The 21,707-nt window shown below is 46.9% G+C and overlaps 2 protein-coding genes across 3 annotated transcripts in view; one reads left to right on the top strand and one right to left on the bottom strand.

The window, feature by feature from the left end:
- Positions 1-21,707, bottom strand: part of SLC36A1 (solute carrier family 36 member 1) — a 217,960-nt gene that overhangs the window by 127,031 nt on the left and 69,222 nt on the right. The window lies entirely within an intron of this gene.
- The window catches only part of FAT2 (FAT atypical cadherin 2), a 73,664-nt gene that overhangs the window by 32,575 nt on the left and 19,382 nt on the right, over positions 1-21,707 (top strand). Inside the window, exons 7-18 of the mRNA XM_019734294.3 lie at positions 268-407; positions 1,291-1,572; positions 2,627-2,837; positions 4,747-8,805; positions 10,321-10,517; positions 11,277-11,430; positions 13,445-13,678; positions 14,954-15,337; positions 17,545-17,759; positions 18,730-18,867; positions 19,450-19,593; positions 19,898-20,095. Coding sequence (XP_019589853.3) covers positions 268-407; positions 1,291-1,572; positions 2,627-2,837; positions 4,747-8,805; positions 10,321-10,517; positions 11,277-11,430; positions 13,445-13,678; positions 14,954-15,337; positions 17,545-17,759; positions 18,730-18,867; positions 19,450-19,593; positions 19,898-20,095 — 6,356 coding nt within the window. The remainder of the gene's footprint in view (positions 1-267; positions 408-1,290; positions 1,573-2,626; positions 2,838-4,746; positions 8,806-10,320; positions 10,518-11,276; positions 11,431-13,444; positions 13,679-14,953; positions 15,338-17,544; positions 17,760-18,729; positions 18,868-19,449; positions 19,594-19,897; positions 20,096-21,707) is intronic.

Genomic DNA, 21,707 nt, shown 5'->3' with positions numbered 1-21,707 from the left:
TTTTTCTGTATCATCGTTGGATTTTGATAATATCGTAACAGGATAAGTTACAGCTTGTTCAGACTCCTGGGAGGTAAATTGCAGCCTGTCACCCAGGCGTCATAGTTGCTGAACTGTCTTAGAGTCCCTGACTCAGGTTCTTCCTTGAATGCCCACAGCCCCTCCAACCAAGCCTCCTGCCACCTCCTATGACTCTGCCCGCCAAATCCCAGGGGTGCTCCCGCTAAGTCACTGAGGTGGCGTGTGTTTCCCCCAATTGCACTCCAGGTGGGGACCAGGACATGGACTTTGACATCGAGAAGACCACGGGCAGCATCGTCATCGCCAAGCCTCTCGATACGAGGAGGAGGTTGAGTTATAATTTGACCGTGGAGGTGACTGATGGGTCCCACACCATCACCACCCAGGTTAGAGGCCTCAACTGGGGACCCACAAAGTGAGGGAAGATGGAAGGCCACCCTGGTTGGGACAAAGCTATAAAAGGCTTTCTGCGAATACGGTGTACTTCAGAGAATGCCGAATTGGAATCCAGGTTCCACGTCCCCGTCTTAGTGGGTCCATTCTCTGCTTCTGTAATCTCGAGAGGGTTCTTGTTCCCACTGTGGATCTCCGTGTGACGAGGGGGTTTGTCCAAATTGGCAGTTTTCAATTAAAGACAGACAGGCACAAGGGCTACCACGGGTTTGAGGAATGATGGTCAGGTAAGTGGGGCTTGGATTTCTACTCTGGCTTCAGCCAGAGTTTTATCTGTTTCATATACCGTGTTTTCCCCGAAAATAAGACCTAGCCGGACCATCAGCTCTAATGCGTCTTTTGGAGCAAAAATTAATGTAAGACCCAGTCTTATTTTAATATAAGACTTATTTTAATATAAGACTGGGTCTTATATAACATCCAGTCTAATATAATATAATATAATATAATATAATATAATATAATATAATATAATATAATACCGGGTCTTACATTAATTTTTGCTCCAAAAGATGCATTAGAGCTGATGGTCCAGCTAGGTCTTATTTTCGGGGAATCACAGTATATATTGGGATTTCACACAAAATTGCATTTGTAAAGATCCTTTAACAAAAATTTTGGTTTTGCAAACCACTAGGCTGCATACTGTGTGAAAGCTTTGTGATTTGAGATTCTATCATTCATTCAACCAACATGGATTGAGTGCCGTGCACCGGGCGCTGTGCTGGGCCCAGAGGACACAGGGGAGAACAGACAGACGAGGCCCCTGGCCCTCGGCGGCTCCCAGTCCACGTTCTCGCTCGCTCGCCTCCCCAGGTCTACATCTTCATGATTGCCAACGTGAACCACCATCGGCCCCAGTTTCTAGAAGCTCACTATGAGGTCAGAGTCCCCCAGGACACACTGCCTGGGGTTGAGCTCGTCCGAGTCCAGGCCACAGATGAAGACAGGGGCAAGGGCCTCATCTACACCATACACGGCAGCCAAGACCCAGAAAGTGCCAGCCTCTTCCAGCTGGACCCAAGCAGTGGTGTTCTGGTGACAGTGGGGAAATTGGACCTGGGCTCAGGGCCCTCCCAGCACATGCTGACAGTCATGGTGAGTCCCCTGAGAAATTGGGTGACAAAGTGCTTGCACGCATGGGGGCGGACGCTGGGAGGCATGCTGACAGCTCCCTTTTCCCTGGTGGGACGGGTGTACTGACGCTCATAATGATAATCCGGGAGATGAGTTGTGACATTTCACAGCCTGCCAGACGTCCCTTCCAGAAAGGATGTCTGCGACAGCTGCCAAGAAAACTCCTGCAACCTTGGACTCGCTCCAAATATCCCCCAACAGTTCTCTCCCTGCTCCATGACCACGATGTGGATTCATGTCATGTCAGAGTTGGGAAGGACCCAGACACCATCCATCCCACCCAGAGCAAACACTAAGGTGAGGTGAGCCAGGTATGGAGGGTACAAAATTTGAGGAGGACTCACTCTCAGGGTCTTGTGCCTGGACTTTGACGACCCTGAGAATAAGCACCTCCTTAAATGTATGCCCTACATGCCTCACTTGCCTCAGTAGAGTCCAAGCCCTGATCCTACCTTTTCTCTTATCTTATACCTGACGTCCTCAAAGGAAGAAAGATGTGCTCACCATCATGGTTCTTTATGATGGAACCAGAATCAGAGTCCAGCCTTCCTGACTCCAAGTTCAGGGATCTTATGTGTTAGTTTATCATCCTCTGGGCACATAAATATATATTAAAAGCTCTGAGAAGTCCTGCAGCAAAGGAAACTTTAACTCCATCTAATTCAGTACTGCCTAAATTTACTTGACCATACAATGATTTTTCCCCTGCATAACATGTTCACATCGTGAAGAACTAATAGTCTCTGAGACCTAATTTGGAAAATACTGTTTCCCTGTTTATTTCTGCCTTTCTCCTAAGGTGGGATGAGCCATTAAGATAGCTAAACCCAATCATCAATAATTAATAAAAGTATTTGAAAAGAAAAAAGAACGTACATAAGAGCAAAATTTAAAGGAATACAGAGAGTTACAACTAGGTATATTTTTCGTCGGCATTCTGTTTCATTGAGCTTAATCTTACCCTATCCCTTTCCACTCCATTTGCTGCTTATCCATTGCCCCCCTGGACCCATAGGTCCGAGACCAGGAGATGCCCATCAAGAGGAATTTTGTGTGGGTATCCATTCACGTGGAGGATGGGAACCTCCACCCACCCCACTTCACCCAGCCCCACTACGAGGTGAATATTCCTGACACCACAGCCGTTGGCACGGAGCTGCTCCAAGTCCGAGCCCTGGACGGTGACCGGGGAGCCAACGCCGAAGTCCACTACTCCTTTCTGAAAGGTGAGAGTCCAGAGCAGGGGGGAAGGGGCTTCAGTAATAAGGAAAAGCACCAGAGACAAGACTGTGCAAGTTAATCAGAGGTCAAGTTCTCTAAGCTTTGGCAAGTTACTGCTCTAGAGCGTTCCCTGGGACTATACTGACCTAAGTTAATGTACTTCCAAAGATGATAAGAATAAGAACTAAGGGACTACTCACATTATGGGAGAATTTACATATATATTATATAAACCCACCAATGACCAGACACACAGAGGATGCTTATGAAGTTCCTGCAACATTTTAAAATGTAATATCTTTGCCTCTACAATAGAAGGGACCTGTAAATACTTTAAAAGATGGTATGGCATCTTTTAGGAGTAATTTTAATTTTCTGCTAAGGCCACATCATGATTTTGTATCTCTTATATAGTTTTCTTCATCTCAAAAATGGGATAATATTGCCTGTGCCAGAAAGAGAAACTGTGTGTAAACTACAGAGTATTATATAAATGCCAGGGGTTATTGCTATTATGAATAAGTGCTTAGTACAGGTAATGGATGGAACAAAAATGCTAATATCTAGATCCAACTAATCTTAATGATAATTTGTAATGCTTGGTAATTCATAATTAATGATATTTAATAATTATTATCTTTAATGATAATTAATACTTCAGAGAGCTAGGTGATGTAGAGGGACACAGATGAATATAACTTGCTCCCTGCCTTCATGGAGCATAAGGTTCATTTATTACTGCTTGTCAGTATCTTATATACTTTCACAGGAAATCAGAGCTTTTCACACTTTCTTTTTTTGAAAAAACCTAAATTGTTATACCTCGCCATATGGCAGAAGTCTATTTATCCCTGAAGAATAATATTACACATTATAACCCATTAATTGCTTACTCTTTGTGATTTACAAAGTATAATCACGTCTTTTATCTCATTAGCAACCCCACTGATGGAGGTATTACTTTTATTTTATAGATAAGGTAAGATTTCATTTTAACATATTCTTCTGATTACAAAAGTAACAGGGCCCATTTTGTAAAACATAGAAAGCACAGGAATGTATAAAGAAAGAAATAGCACTCAGCCATAGTTTCTCTAATACTTGCTACTCTTCGTTTTTACCAAAGAAAGAGGATAGGTCTCAGGCTCTGACCCTTTAGCAAGCAATAGATTTTATCCAGATTTTAATGAGACCTTTTTCCATTGACTTGATTTTACAGTAAGCTGATTTGTGGCAAGCAGTGATGGTTTTCTGTGTGAAGTGTCAATAGAAAGTTGCCTGCTAAAATATTTTAAATTTAAAAAATGAACCAATTTACAGGAAAACATCCGTTGGAGAATAGCGCAAAATAGTATTGGTAGTGGCGGAATATAGAAAAATTATTAGGTTGGTGCAAAAGCAATTGTGATGATTTTTAACCGGTTAAACCACAATGACTTTTGCACCAACCTAATGACTTTTGTGAGAATGCCTGACGTTGAGAACATTCCGGTGTGGTGGTGGAAACGGCATCTGATCAGGAGCCTCAAGATCTGGGGGGGGTGTCTATCCAGGCCCTCCGCACTTGATTCCTCGCCACTCACTCCCCAAGCCTGACCACAGACTCCCCGCCATAGACAAGGTGAGGAGTAGACAGAGGGGTTTTTAAGTCCCAACCAATTGTGACAATTTATGAGTCCGTATTTATAGTGTTCATCTATCAAGTGTATAACCAAAGCTATTAAGAGGTATGCAAAGGATGGTTAAAAATTCTGTATCGTGTAACTGAACCCTTTCCTATAAAAGGCATCACTGAAATACAGAATGGAGTGTGCTTTTCCAAGTGTTCTGTGACGGCCTCTTTACTGGGCTAGAACGCCTAGGTGGTACCTCCCGCGGGTGATACACTTCAGTTTGTCTTGTCTTTTGTTTCAGGGAACAGCAAGGGTTTCTTCAACATCGATGCCCTACTGGGCATCCTCACGCTAGCCCAGAAACTCCATCAGGCACACCATGCCCGGCACACGCTGACAGTGAAGGCAGAAGACCAAGGCTCCCCGCGGTGGCATGACCTGGCGACAGTGGTCGTTCACGTCCACCCTTCAGAGAGCAGTGCCCCCATCTTTTCGAAAGCCGAGTACTTTGTAGAGATCCCTGAATCCATCCCTCTTGGTTCCCCAATTCTCCTTGTCTCAGCTACAAGCTCCTCTGAAGTGACCTATGAGCTACGAGAGGGAAACAAGGATGGCGTATTCTCCATGAACTCATATTCTGGCCTCATTTCCACCCAGAAGAACTTGGACCATGAGAAAATTTCCTCTTACCAGCTGAAAATCCGAGGCAGCAATATGGCGGGAGCATTTTCTGATGTCATGGTTCTCGTTTACATCATTGACGAAAATGACAATGCCCCCATGTTCTTAAAGTCGACGTTTGTGGGCCAAGTTAGCGAAGCAGCTCCCTTGTACAGCATGATCATGGATGAAAACAACAACCCCTTTGTGATTCGTGCCTCTGACCGCGACGCAGAAGCTAATTCCTTGTTGGTCTATGAAATTTTGGAGCAAGAGGCCTTGAAGTTTGTCAAAATTGATCCTAGTATGGGAACACTAACCGTCATATCAGAGATGGATTACGAGAGCATGACCTCTTTGCAATTCAGCATCTATGTCCATGACCAAGGAAGCCCCATCTTATTTGCACCCAAGTCTGCCCAGGTCATCATCTATATCAGAGACGTAAACGACTCTCCGCCCAGGTTCTCAGACCAGATATATGAAGTCACGATAGTGAAGCCCATCCATCGGGGTATGGATCTCCTCATGGTGTGGGCCAGCGACAATGACTCAGAAGTCAATTATAGCATCAAAACTGGCAATGCTGATGAAGCTGTCGCCATTGATCCCATCAGTGGTCTCATATCTGTGTTGAATCCTGATCTCCTGGGACACTCTCGGGAGCTCATCATCCGGGCTTCTGATGGCCTGTATCAAGATACCGCACTGGTAAAAATTTCTTTGACACAAGCTCTTAACACAAGCTTACGGTTTGACCAGGATATCTACAGGGCAACAGTGAAGGAGAATTCTCAGGACAAAAAGGCACTGGTGATTCTTGGCGTCCAGGGAAATCATTTGAATGACACTCTTTACTACTTCCTCTTAAATAGCACAGATATGTTTTGTATGGTCAAGTCAGCAGGCGTGTTGCAGACAAGAGGAGTGGCATTTGACCGAGAACAGCAGGACACTTATGAGGTGGCAGTGGAATTGAGGGACAATCGGACCCCTCAGCGGGTGGCTCAGGCTCTGGTCAGAATCTCTGTTCAGGATGTCAATGACAATCACCCTGAATTTAACCATCTGCCCTATCACACAATCATCCAAGATGGCACAGAGCCAGGGGATGTCCTCTTTCAGGTATCTGCCACTGACCAAGATTTGGGAGTTAATGGTGCTGTCACATATGCATTTGCAGAAGATTACACATATTTTCGAATTGACCCCTATCTTGGGGACATATCACTGAAGAAACCCTTTGATTATCAAGCTTTAAATAAGTACCACCTCAAAGTCATTGCCCGCGATGGAGGAACCCCATCCCTCCAGACTGAGGATGAGGTACTTGTCATCGTCAGAAATAAATCCAACCCACTGTTTCAGAGTCCTTACTATAAAATCAGAGTGCCTGAAAATATCACCCTCTATACCCCAATTCTCCACACTCAGGCCCGGAGTCCAGAGGGACTCCGGCTCATCTACAACATTGTGGAGGAAGAACCCTTGACGCTGTTCACCATCGACTTTAAGACCGGTGTCCTAACAGTAACGGGCCCTTTGGACTATGAGTCCAAGACCAAACATGTGTTCACGGTCAGAGCCACAGACACAGCTCTGGGGTCATTCTCTGAAGCCACAGTGGAAGTCCTGGTGGAGGACGTCAATGATAATCCTCCCACCTTCTCGCAGTTGGTCTACACCACTTCAGTCTCAGAAGGTTTGCCCGCTCAGACCCCTGTGATCCAACTGTTGGCTTCTGACCAGGACTCAGGACACAACCGCGATGTCTCCTATCAGATCGTAGAGGATGGCTCAGATGTTTCTAAATTCTTCCAGATCAATGGGAGCACGGGGGAGATGTCCACAGCTCGAGAGCTGGATTATGAAGCCCAACAGCACTTTCATGTGAAGGTCAGGGCCATGGATAGAGGAGAACCCCCGCTCACTGGTGAAACCCTTGTGGTCGTCGGTGTGTCTGACATCAACGACAACCCCCCTGAGTTCAGGCAACCTCAATATGAAGCCAATGTTAGTGAGCTAGCAACCTGTGGACACCTGGTTCTCAAAGTTCAAGCTATAGACCCCGACAGCAAGGACACCTCCCGCCTGGAGTACCTGATTCTTTCTGGCAACCAGGACCGGCATTTCTCCATGAACAGCTCATCGGGAATCATTTCCATGTTGAACCTTTGCAAAAAGCACCTGGACTCTTCTTACAATTTGAGGGTAGGTGCTTCTGATGGGGTCTTCCTAGCAACTGTGCCTGTGTATATCAACACTACAAACGCCAACAAGTATAGCCCAGAGTTCCAGCAGCATGTTTACGAGGCAGAATTGGCAGAGAATGCACAGGTAGGAACCAAGGTGATTGAGTTGCTAGCCATCGACAAAGACAGTGGTCCCTACGGCACTGTAGATTATACCATCATCAATAAACTGGCAGGGGAGAAGTTCTCCATAAACCCCCGTGGCCAGATCACCACTCTGCAGAAACTGGATCGGGAAAATTCAACAGAAAGAGTCATTGCTATTAAGGTCATGGCTCAGGATGGAGGAGGAAGGGTGGCCTTCTGCACCGTGAAGATCATCCTCACAGATGAAAATGACAACGCTCCACAGTTCAAAGCCTCTGAGTACCTCGTGTCCATTCAATCCAATGTCAGTAAAGACTTCCCAGTCATCCAGGTGCTGGCCTATGACGCAGATGAAGGGCGAAATGCAGATGTCACCTACTCCATGGACTTGATCAAGGGCTTGGATAAAAACATCACTGAAATCAACCCCACCACGGGTGTTGTCAAGGTGAAAGAGAGCCTGGTGGGATTGGAAAATCGGGCCTTTGACTTAAGAATCAAAGCCCAAGATGGGGGTCCTCCTCACTGGAACTCTGTGGTGCAGTTACAACTCTGGGTAGTTGCTAATGAAGCATCCTTGCCCAAATTTTCTGAACCTCTGTATACATTCTCTGCATCTGAAGACCTTCCAGAAGGATCTGAAATTGGTTCTGTTAGAGCCGTGGCAGCTGAAGATCCAGTCATCTACAGTTTAGTGCAGGGCACCACACCAGAGAGCAACAGGGATGGTGTCTTCTCCTTGGACAAAAACACAGGGGTTCTAAAGCTGAGGAAGGCGATGGACTATGAGTCCACCAAGTGGTACCAGATTGATCTGATGGCACACTGCCCCCATAATGACACTTACTTGGTTTCCTTGGTATCTGTCAACATCCAAGTGAAGGATGTCAATGACAATAGGCCTATATTTGAGGCTGATCCATATAAAGCTGTCCTCACTGAGAATATGCCAGTGGGAACCACAGTCATTCAAGTGACGGCCAATGACCAGGACACTGGGAATGATGGCCAGGTGAGTTACAGGCTGCCAGTGGACCCCGACAGCAATATCCATGAGCTCTTTGCCATTGACAGTGAGACTGGCTGGATCACCACACTCCGGGAACTTGATTGTGAGACCCACCAGACCTACCACTTTTATGTGGTGGCCTATGACCATGGCCAGACCACCCAGCTATCTTCTCAGGTCCTGGTTGAAGTCTCCATTACAGATGAGAATGACAATGCTCCCCAATTTGCTTCTGAAGACTACAGAGGATCTGTGGTTGAGAATAGTGAACCCGGTGAACCTGTGGCCACTCTTAAAACCTTTGATGCTGATATCTCTGAGCAGAACAGACAGGTCACCTGCTATATCACAGGTAAGGGTACCGATCTTGGAATGGAGGCACTGGGGGGTATTGAAAAAAGTCCAGTAAGAGGAGCCCTAAGACATGGGTTAAAGTCTTGGCTCTGCCACTTATTGACCTTGGGTAAATCACTTAACCTCCCAGAATCCCAATTTCTCTATCTATAGACTTGTCACGTCTGTTCTCATTCACCTGACAGGGATCTGGTAAAATCAAATTTGAAAAAGTTCTGAGAGCCCCCGATAAATTGGAAAGTGCTTTGCACAGAGGATCTCTTATTATTTTAGGTAGAGTAGACAGAATAGAAGGGAGATACTGTAACTGGGAGATGCAGAAGGCATCAAAAGGTATGTGATCCATGAAAACTCTGTCAGGTGACTGTCCTTGAAGAGTAGTATTTTACCTAGACCAAGTTGTGGATAGCAGAAAATGCTTCTTAGTCAATCACAGGACCTAAGTGTTAGACTGAAAACACTTCCTCAGATATGATTCCAACCCAATCCCCTCATTTCACAGATGGGAAAACCAAAGCCCAAATAGGGGGAGAAAGTCAATGAAGGTCACACTCCAAGCTTTCGTCAGGGTTGGGATTAAAACCACACCCTACAAACTGCTTTCCTCGGTGGATACCTATTGCAAAACTAAATTAACCCAATTCTTGTCCAATGGCTGAACCAGCCTACCAGTGGCCAAAAGAATTCCTTTACTTTTCAGTGTCCCTTTCCCCCTCTGCTGGGTGCCATGTTGTCCCATTCCCATAGACATGGTTCCTTCACATATCACAGCTGTCTGGAGGAGACTGAAGAAGGCTGAAGTTCCAACCAAGAATCATAGACTCCTGTAGACCTCCGGGATCAGAGCTGCTTGAGATATGGAGTCTTAGGGGAATCGAATCTTATCTTATAATATCAGACTCTTAAAAACACGAAAGTCTCGAAATCTCTAAATAATAATGTCACTATATCATCAACTCAGAATAGTTGAATGTTGCAACTCTAGAACCTTAGAATCTCAAAAACCCGTCTCCCCTACCAGTGATTGGTGTCGAGGAAGGATGACTGAGAAGCAAACCTAGTGGTCATCTGCCCCCCCACTTAGTGTGTGTCCTCTGTTGTAAAACAAGACCTCAGAGAGTTTAGTGTTACTGATCATTTTCTACCTCTCCACTGTTCAACAGATAGATACTAGAAAGTTCTTGTATAGAATTGAAATTTGCTTCCCTTTAACTTCTTCCAATTCCTTCCAAAGCATGAAAAACAAGAAACCTGCCCCATGCCACATATTTTGGAGTGGTGCTTCTTGCAGTGATAATTCCATGTAACAGGAGGTCCTTGAAGTCAGAAGACATGGTTATGCTTTCTAACACCAAATAACTGACTCAATGTAGAGTTGTGGGTCCCTAGTTAAGGGAGGAAATTTTTGTCTTTCCCAGCAATCCTAGAAGTGTCAGGTTGGCAGCCACCTGTGGCACAAAGCCTGGTTCATTCCTGTTGCTTGGTTTCTGGACTCTCTGTCTCGTGTTTATAGAGGGAGACCCCTTGGGCCAGTTTGGCATCAGCCAAGATGGAGATGAGTGGAGGATTTTCTCGAGGAAGACCCTCGACCGTGAGCACATAGCCAAATACTTGCTCAGAATCACAGCTTCTGATGGCAAGTTCCAGGCCTCGGTCACTGTGGAGATCTTCGTCCTGGACATCAATGATAATAGCCCTCAGTGCTCACAGGTGAGAGCCTGGTGAGGGGTGGGTGGGAGTGGAGGCAAGGAAGCTGGAGGGAAGGGCAAAAGGAAGGAAAAGGACTCGGGACCATCTCTGAGGCTGGCCATCATTGACCACACCTGGCATTGCTTCTTCCCAGCTGGCCTCAGACTAGTGCACCGGGCAGGGATCATTCTATGTAATTCTTTGGCTTCCCCACAGGGATGTCACCAAGCTCTTCAAGACCTATGATCCCTATCTCTCCCCCTATACTCCCTACAAAAGACCATTTCTCTACAAAACATACCCAGAAGTAAGTTAACTTCTTCTCCAAACACAGTCTGCCATGACCAATGGGAAATGCCCTCTATGGCTCAGCTTGTCAACATGGATTATTATTATCACATACGGCCATAGAGACCTGCCCCCAGACACACCCACACTGCCCCCGTGCTCATATATGCCCACATTTGCATGGGTCATACAGACCAATATAGATACACTCCTCCAGGTTATATGTCTTCACAAACATGCAGACCGGGCAGTTACATTTTTGATAAGGGATACTTCGCTAAGGGCCTCATATAATTTAACCCTAAATTTCCCCTGGTGTGTGTGTGTGTGTGTGTGTGTGTGTGTGTGTGTGTGTGTGTGTGTGTGTTGTGTGTCCATCTCTCCTCTCCAGTCTCTCTCTCTGCTTCTGCTTCCCTCTCTTTGTCACTTTGCCTCTGTCTAGATCTATGTGTATCTCCCACAACTTCCCTCTTCTTTGTCTTCTGTCTCCAGCTTCTCTATACTGGCAAAGTCAATGAAGATATCTCTCCAGGACACTTCATTTTGAAAGTTTCTGCAACAGACGTGGACTCTGATACCAACGCTCAGATCACGTATTCTCTGCATGGTCCTGGAGCCGATGAATTTAAGCTAGATCCTCATACAGGTGGGTTTCCTGAGCTGCAGGATTGAGCCAAGAACTTATTTACTGACTACCAAGTGCTCAGTACTATGGGGAAAGAAACAGGACTTCACGTATCATCCATCCATCCATCCATCCATCCATCCATCCATCCATCCATCCACTCAGCAAACATATTGGCACTATGAGCTGAGTATTGCACTAGATGCTGGGGACATAATCAACAGACTAATAAGACAAGACCTGGGTCTTTATAATCTAGCAGGAAAGGCAGTCATTTAATCAGTGGTTTGAAATGTGCTGAGTTAAGAAAAAAATGCAGAGCTTTGAAGGGGAGTTTTGATGGGAAAATTTGATGTAGGCTTGTGAGTGGGATTAAGTAAAACCTCTCTGAAGAAAGGCCATTTTCTGTGAGACTTGAGGACATAACAGGAGTTAGCCATGGAATAAAGGAGTAGTAAAGTAGTAGGAACAAACATTCAAGGCAGAAGGAGAATCTCTACAAGGACCTTGTTTTGGAAAAGAGCGTGCACATCAGGAGCTGACGGAGGGCCCAAAACTGGTGCACAGAAGGGGAGGAGAGAGAGCAAAGGATGAGACTCTCAGGTCAGGGGGACCAAATCCCTCCTTTAGATCCATTGAAGGATGTAGGCAGGTGAGATCAAGGTCAAAGATAGGATCTCAAGATGAGTGTGCTGCAGGCTGGGGATACAACTTCATAGTATTGTTGTCAGGATCAGAGATGAAGTTTGTGGAAGCCTAGCCCAGGTCTGGCACATCATAAGCATTCAATAGATGTGGTTGCCATTGTCATTGTCATTAGTTAGGGGACAATGCATGAGTAGGAAGCATTGAGCCCTGCAGGATAGACCACGAATACCTGGGAGTGGTTGGGCTGTGAGAGTCTGGTGGAGAAGACAGGGTGGGTTTGCTTCCTTTGGAAGAGTAGCCCCCAGAGGTGGATCCCTGTCCTGCCGCTGTAGGGGAGGGTGTGGGGATGAGCAGCAGGAAAAGCCCCTCTCACGGGAGGCGAGCTGCCAACTTGGCTCAGAACCAGGAGCCTTGGAGATTCCTGAGCAGGGAGGGGGCAGATGACAGTGGTGTCCCAGGAAGCTGGACAGACAGGACACGACATTGTCCTTCCTGCCCCCCCCCCATGAGCATGCTGAGTCACCCCAGGGGGTTACCTGATCTCTCTCTGCTCCTGTTTGTTTAGCTGCATGAGGATTAGTGAGGTCTTAAAAAAATGGGTGGTTTTTTTGAATATGGAAATAATACATGCTCATTGTACAAAAACTCAAACAGTGTAGTTGTATAGCACGCAGAAATAATAACCAGCCCCCCCCCCCAAAAGTAAGCATTCTTAGTGTATATTCTATCAGACCAGTTTTCCATGCATCTCCAAAATCTCTATATAGAATACTATTTTGTGACTTGCTTTTGTTCACAGAATAACCTCTTGGAGAAATTAGCAAGGCAGTACATAAAGCTCTGTCATAATTCCTTTTAGTTGTACAGTATTTTACTGTATGGCTAAATCATAATATATTTAACCAGTCCTTTTTAAAAAAACCTATAGGATATTTTCAGTGTGTTGCTATTTATTATAAACAATGCTGTTTATAATAATAATTATAAATAATGCTGTTAAAGAGAATATCTTTATTGGGTTGATTATACTATTGGATGTAGTCCTAGAAGTGAAATTGTGGGTCACAGGGTAAACATATTTTATGTGTTGTTAGAAATTGCCTAATAGCCCTTTAAAAATGTTGTGCCTCTTTGGAGTTTGTTGGTGTGGATCTCACATTGGTGATGCGGTGCTGGCGTGTGTTGGGGAGGATGAGGGAGGTGAGCGGGCCGGGCGGAGGGGCGGAGAACACAGGCTGAGCCGCTGTCCTAACCATATGTATGTACACAGGACGGACTGCTTTTCTCAGGGACAAAACTGTGTGGCTGGCATAGATATCTAGAAGGTACGTGCTGGGGTCACGTCCCTCAGGGAGGAAAGCTCACCGATTGTCATTTCTCCGGCCAGGGGAGCTGACCACACTCACAGCCCTAGACCGAGAGAAGAAGGATGTGTACAGCCTTGTTGCCAAGGCAACGGACGGAGGCGGCCAGTCTTGCCAGGCAGACGTGACCCTCCACGTGGAGGACGTGAATGACAACGCCCCCCGGTTCTTCCCCAGCCACTGGGCTGTGGCTGTCTTCGACAACACCACGGTGAAGACCCCCGTGGCAGTGGTACTGGCCCGAGATCCCGACCAAGGTGAGAACAAGGATTGACTGGAAGCCATTTGCTCCCACGGTCACCCTGGGCAAGGGTTTGGCTCTGGGACTGGTGAGGACTGGGCCTCCTTGCTGAGTCTACAGACATAAGTGGAAAAGGGCTGTCCACAAACTACGTACCTACGTGCTATGTGACAAAAGATTTTGGCCATGTTTTGAGGCCTATCTAGGGCATTTCAGCCTCATTGTTTCTCACTGCCACTTAGACCTGGAGCCCTTTCAATTCTGCCTTTTAACCTCAAGGACATTTTGGATACAAACAGTTAATCTGAAATACACCAATCAGAATTGCTCAACTCTGATTAACTTGCCACAAGAAAGGAATTTTGAGCACAAACTCCATCTAGTCTATTACGTGCCTTGATCAATTTTCTACACAACGAAATGGAATCATTTTCAGTAGTTTATAGTTTTATTTTAATGACATCATTTTCATTAGGGTTCATTCTTTTCCTTTTAAAATTCATAAGGCAAATTGGATTCCTCCAGGAGTATTTGTTCCATGTTATATAAATGATATCTTCTGGTATCATTATTTCATTGTGGTTTTACATATATTTGTATGTACACACACACACACCATATGTATATGTTGTGTGTGTGTGTGTGTGTGTGTCCGTCCGATTTTCTTGAGTCAAATTTTATAATTGAGGTAGGGTAAACAATGCCCCTGGTCAAAGTAGCCAGATAACAGAGGATGTGACGATGATGATGATGATGAAAGTGGGATCCAAACTGCCTGCTTTGTTTGACCCCAGCAGAGCACATTTAAGCCTTTCTAGAGGAAGTGTGTTTAGCTTGGCAATGAACACTGAGAGGTTTTGGAGAGACGCAGGGGTTCCAGGGAGGACAGGCAGTCCGTGCAAAAGCATGAAATGACTACAAGGCCCTGTAAATGCTCAGGAAGCCAGTGCTTGCTCACCTCTAGGACCGGGAGCTCCCCACACCCGAGGCAGCCCCTTCCTTCCATGGCACCTCCGATAATTATCAAGTGCTGCCTATTTGGAGGGGACAGCCACCAGTCCTGGCCTTGCCCCCTACAGCCACACAGATCTCCTAGACCCTCGCCCACCGCGGCCCTTCAGAAACTGGGAGGTGGTAACTATGTGCTCCAGCCCCAACCCTCCCTTCTGGGCTGGGGAGCCCTGGTGTCTCCAATCATGGGTCTCCAATCCCGCCTCCCTTCCAGGACACATCCTCTGACCTTGCCCCAGTTTACCATTAACCCTCCAAACGCCCTGGGTCTCTCCCACAGGCGCCAATGCCCAGGTAGTTTACTCTCTGACGGACTCTGCGGAAGGCCACTTTTCCATCGAGGCCACCACAGGCGTGATTCGGCTGGAGAAGCCGCTGCGGGTCAGGCCGCAGGAGGCACTGCAGCTCACCGTCCGCGCCTCTGACCTGGGCACCCCACTCCCGCTGTCCACGCTGGGCACCGTCACGGTCTCTGTGGTGGGCCTGGAAGACTACCTGCCCGTGTTCCTGAACACCGAGCACAGCGTGCAGGTGCCCGAGGACGCCCCACTTGGCACAGAGGTGCTGCAGCTGGCCACCCTCACGCGCCCGGGCGCCGAGAAGACCGGCTACCGCGTGGTCAGTGGCAACGAGCAGGGGCGGTTCCGCCTGGATAGCCGCACAGGTGAGACACTGCCTGAGGCAGCTCCCCGTTCCCGTATGGGCGCGTTCACATGGACACACTGGGTCTTGAGGAACTTGGGGCTGCTCACTTACGGGGTGTGTCTATCTGCCCCGCAAAGGCCCTCCCGGGCCCACCTCTTTGGGCCCTTTCTTCACTGTGCATCTCTCCAGGTCCAAAGTCCTTTCTGCACCCTGGGGCCAGCTTAGGTGGGAACCACTCTTATTGCACCATCCAAGACCCCACCCAAGGCCCGCGGCAACTCACTCTCCTCCCACAGTTTGCAGCTTCAAGGTCTCCACTCAGATCCAGCCGTAGCAGGCTGAGGCCACCCTCCATCCTTGGCTGCCGAGGTAGAAGCACTTACTAGAAGGTGGGGCTTACAGCAGCCCAAGACAGGCTGCCTACTTCTCCCTAGAGCCCTCCCCAAATATCCTGGCACCCCTGAATTTACCCTTATTCTAATGGAGAGAGGGAGAGCACTAGGAAACCTTCTCTTTTCTTCCTCCTCCCCCCTCCGCCCCCCAGAAGAGTCTAAGTCAGACTCACAGAACCTCATGGAGGGCCCCAGGGGCTCCCCAGTTAGACCATGTCCCCTGCGGAGTCACCACACAGCACCCCTACACTCATGCTCTCTACCTCATAAAGCAGCCGTCTTCTTTTTTGTCAAGTTTGTATTATGGAGAATTTAAACATAGAAAAAAATAGAGAGAACAATAGAAACTACCTGTTCCCAGCACCCAGCTTCAGGAATTATCAACACAGACCAGCCTGGCTTCATCTTTACCTGTCACGCTCCCACACCCACCCATCGCTGAGTTATTTTAAAGCAAATCCCAGATATCATATCATATTATTTAGAAATACTTCAGTGTGTATCTCTAAATGATAAGGACTCCTTTTATAAACACAACCACAAAACCATTATCACATCCAAAAGATAATAAGTCCTTAATCTTGTCTAATACCCACTCAGGTAATTTTTCAGGTTATCTTAAAATGTCTTTTTGAAGTTGGTTTGTCTGTCAATATCCCCAAAATAACTACATACTGCATTTGGTTTAGATGCAACATCTTACGTCTTTTTTAATCTCTAATGTTTTCCTCTTCCTCTTTATTTTCCCCTGCCATTTATTTAATGAAAAACTTGGGTCATGTGTTGGGGAGAAATGTTTATATTTTGGATTGGCTAGCTGTATCTTTATGAGGTCCTATAAGATATCCCTCTAGCCCCTATGTGTCTTATAAATGACATTTGGATCAAAGACCTTGATTAGATTCACGCTCAATTTTTGGCAACAACACTTTGTAGACGATGCTGGGCTCTCCTTTGCACTATGTCGGAAGGTTGGTTAGTTCTTTTCTCTGAGCTTAAGATTGTTGGTGCGCTCAAAGTTGTCAGCCTCATTCATCCAGGATTGAGTTCTTCATTAGTTTTTCTTCTAATGGTTTTACCAGCCTTTGATGATTATTTCCCAGATGTATTATTTCATTTGGAGCTGCAAAGGGGTGATTTTCTAATCCTATCATTCCTCATGCAGCTACTAACTGGAATTCTTTTATGAAGAAGAGTTTTCCACCATTAACTATTTGGTTACCCAGGAATGCTGGTAAAAACCTTTGTTTTTTCTTTTCCAGTTTTCAGAATAATAAATCTATGCTTTAACAATTTGTCAAACAACTTTGGATATTATAAAACTCTTTACAATCTAACTAACTTCTGTCATTTACTAGCAGAGTGAGCTTGGGCAGGTCACTTAGCTGTTGGGAGCATAAGTTGACCCACCTATAAAATGGGAATCACTTTTTCCTGCTCCACAGTTATGATTGATCTATATGACATAGACTTAAATACTACAAATTTAAATGAGATTTCAGTGAACTATTACAGATATCAATGAGGGAAACACTGCTGTTGAGAATGAGAATGAGGAAAATGAGAGGAGATAGAGGGGGAGAGGAAAGTAATGGGGGAGAATAAATAATGAGAAAGATGAAGGAGGAGATGATGGAGGAGATAAAGGAGATGATGGAACAGATGATGGAACAGATGATGGAAGAGGTAAAGTTGATGATGGAGGAGATCAATCACTTCCAGCACTATTGAGCTGCTTCTTGTGGAGTTTTGCTCAAGACCCTCTAGCCCTCTGCCTTTGTGGTTCCAACTGCCTCAATGTTCCCATCAAGAAACAATGTTCTTGTTTCTTCAGGGATCCTGTACATCAACAGGAGCCTGGACTTTGAGACAAGCCCCAAGTACTACCTGTCCATCGAGTGCAGCCGGAAAGGCTCTTCCTCCCTCAGTGACATGACCACAATCGTGATCAACATCACTGATACCAACGAACACCGGCCCAGCTTCCCCCAGGCTCAGTACAGCACGCAGGTCTTAGAGAATGCCGTCGTGGGGAAAGTTGTGCTCACAGTAAGAATCTGCAGTTTTTCCCTTTGGGGGGCATGGACTCTGGGTTGGATTCTTATCTCCCCCTCCCCCAGTCATTTATGCGCATGGATGAGTTTATCAATGAATACGTTATAGATTTGACTCTGACTTGTAGCTACTCAGCCAAACTGTCTCTCATGACAAAATGTCTCAGCACATGTTTCGTAAGATCTAGATCAAGTATCAATAGAATGGGGCGTGGGAGACGCCCCAGAAGACTGCTAGAGGCTCCAAAGCCTGGGAAGGGACTGGTCACAATGCATGACATGGAGTGTCAGTGTGGGAGGGGAGGGCAGAGGGGACACTGAACAGCACCTCTGCATTTAAACATGTAATTGCTCCCAATTGGATGGAGGGAAACTCTGGATGCCCATTTCCATTCTGCCTTCCAGTCTCATCTCCCTCCACTGCCTGACATGCACCCTATGCTCCAACCACACAGGAAGATGTGCTTTTTCCCAGACGTTCTCTGGACTTGCACACCTCTGGGCTCACAGTGTTTCCTCTGCCTGGAATGAGGGCTCCCCTCCTTATCCTGCAAGGCTTCATGAATCCTTTTCTAATCTTCCCAGCTGGAATTTATCATTGTGTTTCCTGTGCTCTCATAAAGCGGATCATACTTTGCTGCCACAATAGAATTATCTATAAAATTAGAGGTTAAGCTTCCTGTGGGCATATTCATTTTGCCACATTCCTCACCTCCTAGCACAGGACCTAACATCCTGTAAGTATGAGTCAGTGAGTAAATGAATGAACAGATGGATAAATGAATAAACCATGGCATACTCAAGTCCATCCTAGGATATAAATGAAGAGATTCCTTTGGCATGGATGACAGTGGGCCCCTCACTGGGGTGGGGACATGTTTGTGCCCCCTGCCTTCCCGAGGGCCAAGATTCCTTTCTGGTCCCTCTTGCTTGTCCATTCACAACCATAACCCCCTCCGTTGCAGTTGTCAGCTACTGATAAAGATGGACCCCTAAACAGCGACATCACCTACAGCCTGGTAGGAGGGAACCAGCTCGGGCACTTCTACATTCACCCCAAGAAGGGAGAGCTACAGGTGGCCAAGGCCCTGGATTGGGAGCAGGTGAGTCATGTGGGAGGGGCCAGTCAGAGCTCATCAGAGCAGAACCCAGCCCCACCGCAGGTCCAGAGGATGGACTGTTGTCAATGCCCCATCCTGACCCTTCTCCACACCTGCCCTCAGTCTCTCCAACTTCTTTTCTCTGTGGCCTGTGAGGCCAGAGGCAGGAGAGGGACTGAGTGAGCCTTACCGTCCCACGGAGGAGCTCAGGCCAGCTTTTCACTATTGACCCAGGGTCGTTAGATCATTACAATGAGTGACCATTTGTTGAGTACCTGCTCTGGCGCCAGGAACTTTGCTACATGATGCCGCTTGGGCTTTAAAATAATCCTCAGAGGTGGGTCCGATGTCATCCTCACAGAAGTGTAGTCACTTTGCCAAGGTCTCACTTTGCTTATCAGCGGTTGAATTGGAAATCAAACCTATTTCTGAACTCCAGAACCTGGGCCCTAAACATGCTATGGTTGGACAGTGGGGGCGGGCACAGGGAACTGTCTCCGTCTTATTTTTCTGAAAACATTAGAGATGATCGGGGGCAGAATGGAGGGGTCTCACTGCTAACTCTCCACTGCCATCTTGCTGTAGACTTCTAGCTATTCCCTGAGGCTCCGAGCCACAGACAGCGGGCAGCCTCCCCTGCATGATGACACAGATGTCACTGTCCGCGTGATTGACGTCAATGATAACCCACCGAGATTCTTCCAGCTCAATTACAGCACCTCTGTCCAGGTACGCATGCGCTTCCCAAGGTATCATGAACCCATCCTCCGTTCATTTCCCTCCTGGCGGAGGCTGCTCACCACTGGTCTCAGTCCACCTGAAGGGTGGCCATGACCTTGCGCTGGTCTAGCCTGACAAAGCCAACCATAACTCACAGGTGGGTAGAAAGAGTGAATGCCAGCTCAAAGTGAAGGCAGGCCTGGGAGCAGCCAGCGTGCCGAGGACTCCCCCCAGAGAAGGGGATCCAGAAAGAATTGAGGGGAAGAACTGGGTCTCATTGTGCTCTTTGATTTCCTGTCACTCTTGGTCTCAGGAGAACTCCCCCATCGGCAGCAAAGTCCTGCAGCTGGTCCTGAGTGACCCAGACTCCCCAGAGAATGGCCCCCCCTACTCATTTCAAATCACCAAGGGGAACGATGGCTCTGCCTTCCGAGTGACCCCAGAGGGATGGCTGGTGACCGCCATGGGCCTGAGCAGGAGAGCCCAGGAATGGTATCAGCTTCAGATCCAGGTGAGAGTTGTGTTGGGCCACCAGTGGTAACCATGGGGACAGCAAATGTGCAGGCGATAGCACTAGGTCTGTCTGTTATTAGAAACAAATGCACAGAGCCCTTACTATGTGCCAGGCAGTGGGCTGAGTGATAAACGTGTCGTTGCATGAAATCCTCACAGCACGCTTTAGGGCAGGTACAGTTATCACCCCCTCCTTTACAGATGTGATACCTGAGGCACACAGAGGTTAAGTGACTGGCTCAAAGTAATACTACTAGTAAGTGGCAGAGGTGGGTTGCTTTAAACCAAGCACTCTGACCCCAGAACCCAGGCAGAGCACCCTGGCTCTAACTCCTTGAGTTGGGTCAGGATAGCTCTTTGAACCTCAGGTCTCGTTAAAGGCTTACCCCAGAGAACTGGTGTGGGGTCAAATAAGAGAACAGATATACATACGTAGGAGATTATGGTGGTATGGTTAGGAGTTGTATGAGAATTGCCCAATAAAAGTGGCCAAGATGGTGGTCAAACATTTCTCCCTCATTTCATCTCCCTGCCCCCAAATCCCTTTCCTAAATACCAACTCTAGTGAACCCTGCTAGTCTGTGAACTTCTCTGGGCTCAGGATGATGTATTTATCCATTCAGCCAGCCAGCTAGTCACTCATTCACTCATTCAGTCTTTCAACAAATATTTGTTGAGCACTTAGCATATGCCGAGCCGTATGCTGGCTTCTAGTAATACAGCGGAGGGAAAGAAGGGGACGGTTGCTGTCCTCGTTGGTTTTTTATTCTAATTACGGAGATAAACAATAGGTAGATGAAGAAAGAAAGTGACAAGGGGCTCAGAAGGCACCGGGGAGATATATATTCAGCGGGCGGCTGCCCTCATGAAGAGGGGGTATTTTGAGCGGAGACCCAAGGAGCCAACCATGTGAAAAATGAGCAGGAGAGTATCACAGGCAGGAAGAACAAGACGAGCCAAAGGCTGAAGCTGGGAAAGAGTTTGAAGTGATCTGAGATGAGGCAAACAGGGCCAGAGCACAGTGAGCAGTGGTGGGAATAAGGCTGAAGCGATGGGATGGGCTGATCATGGAGGCCTCAGAGCTTCAGTGGCTGTATTATCTGAAGTCCAAACTGTGATACTCTTGAGAGTGACAGAGACACTAAAAATAGTTAATAGCTGATAATTGATCCACAACAGGTAACAATCAAGACTGGCCTGGGCGAGCCAGGAAGTAGCGTCATCCTAATTCTAAGCCTGGGCAATCCTTTTAGATTCAAATCTAAGTGCAATGAGAAGTGGTTTAAGGGTTTCAGGCAGGGAAGTAACCCTTCTTGTGTCCCAGAAGACTCCGTTTTGAATCTCTAGAGAGTGAAGGGAGGGGACAAGAGTGGTTGAGGAATAACAGAGAAGTCATCCAAACTGGAGGTAGTCACTGAGACCTCGCGGTGATGCTGAAGATGCAAGAAGTGGATAGATTTGGGACAAGTTTTACATGAAAATAAACACAAGCTAGTGATGGATTGGATATGGGGAGAGAGAGAAAAGGGAAGGATCAGGGATGATTCCCAGGTTCCTGGCTCTAATGAAAACCGGGGGATTGGGCCGTTTATGAGACTGGGAAGACGGTG

This window comes from Rhinolophus sinicus, chromosome 5, assembly GCF_057876585.1.
Source record: "Rhinolophus sinicus isolate RSI-liver-muscle chromosome 5, RSI-T2T, whole genome shotgun sequence".
Lineage (NCBI taxonomy): Eukaryota > Metazoa > Chordata > Mammalia > Chiroptera > Rhinolophidae > Rhinolophus > Rhinolophus sinicus.
Note: the sequence above shows the minus strand (reverse complement) of the source record. Positions and strands in the feature narration are given on the sequence as shown.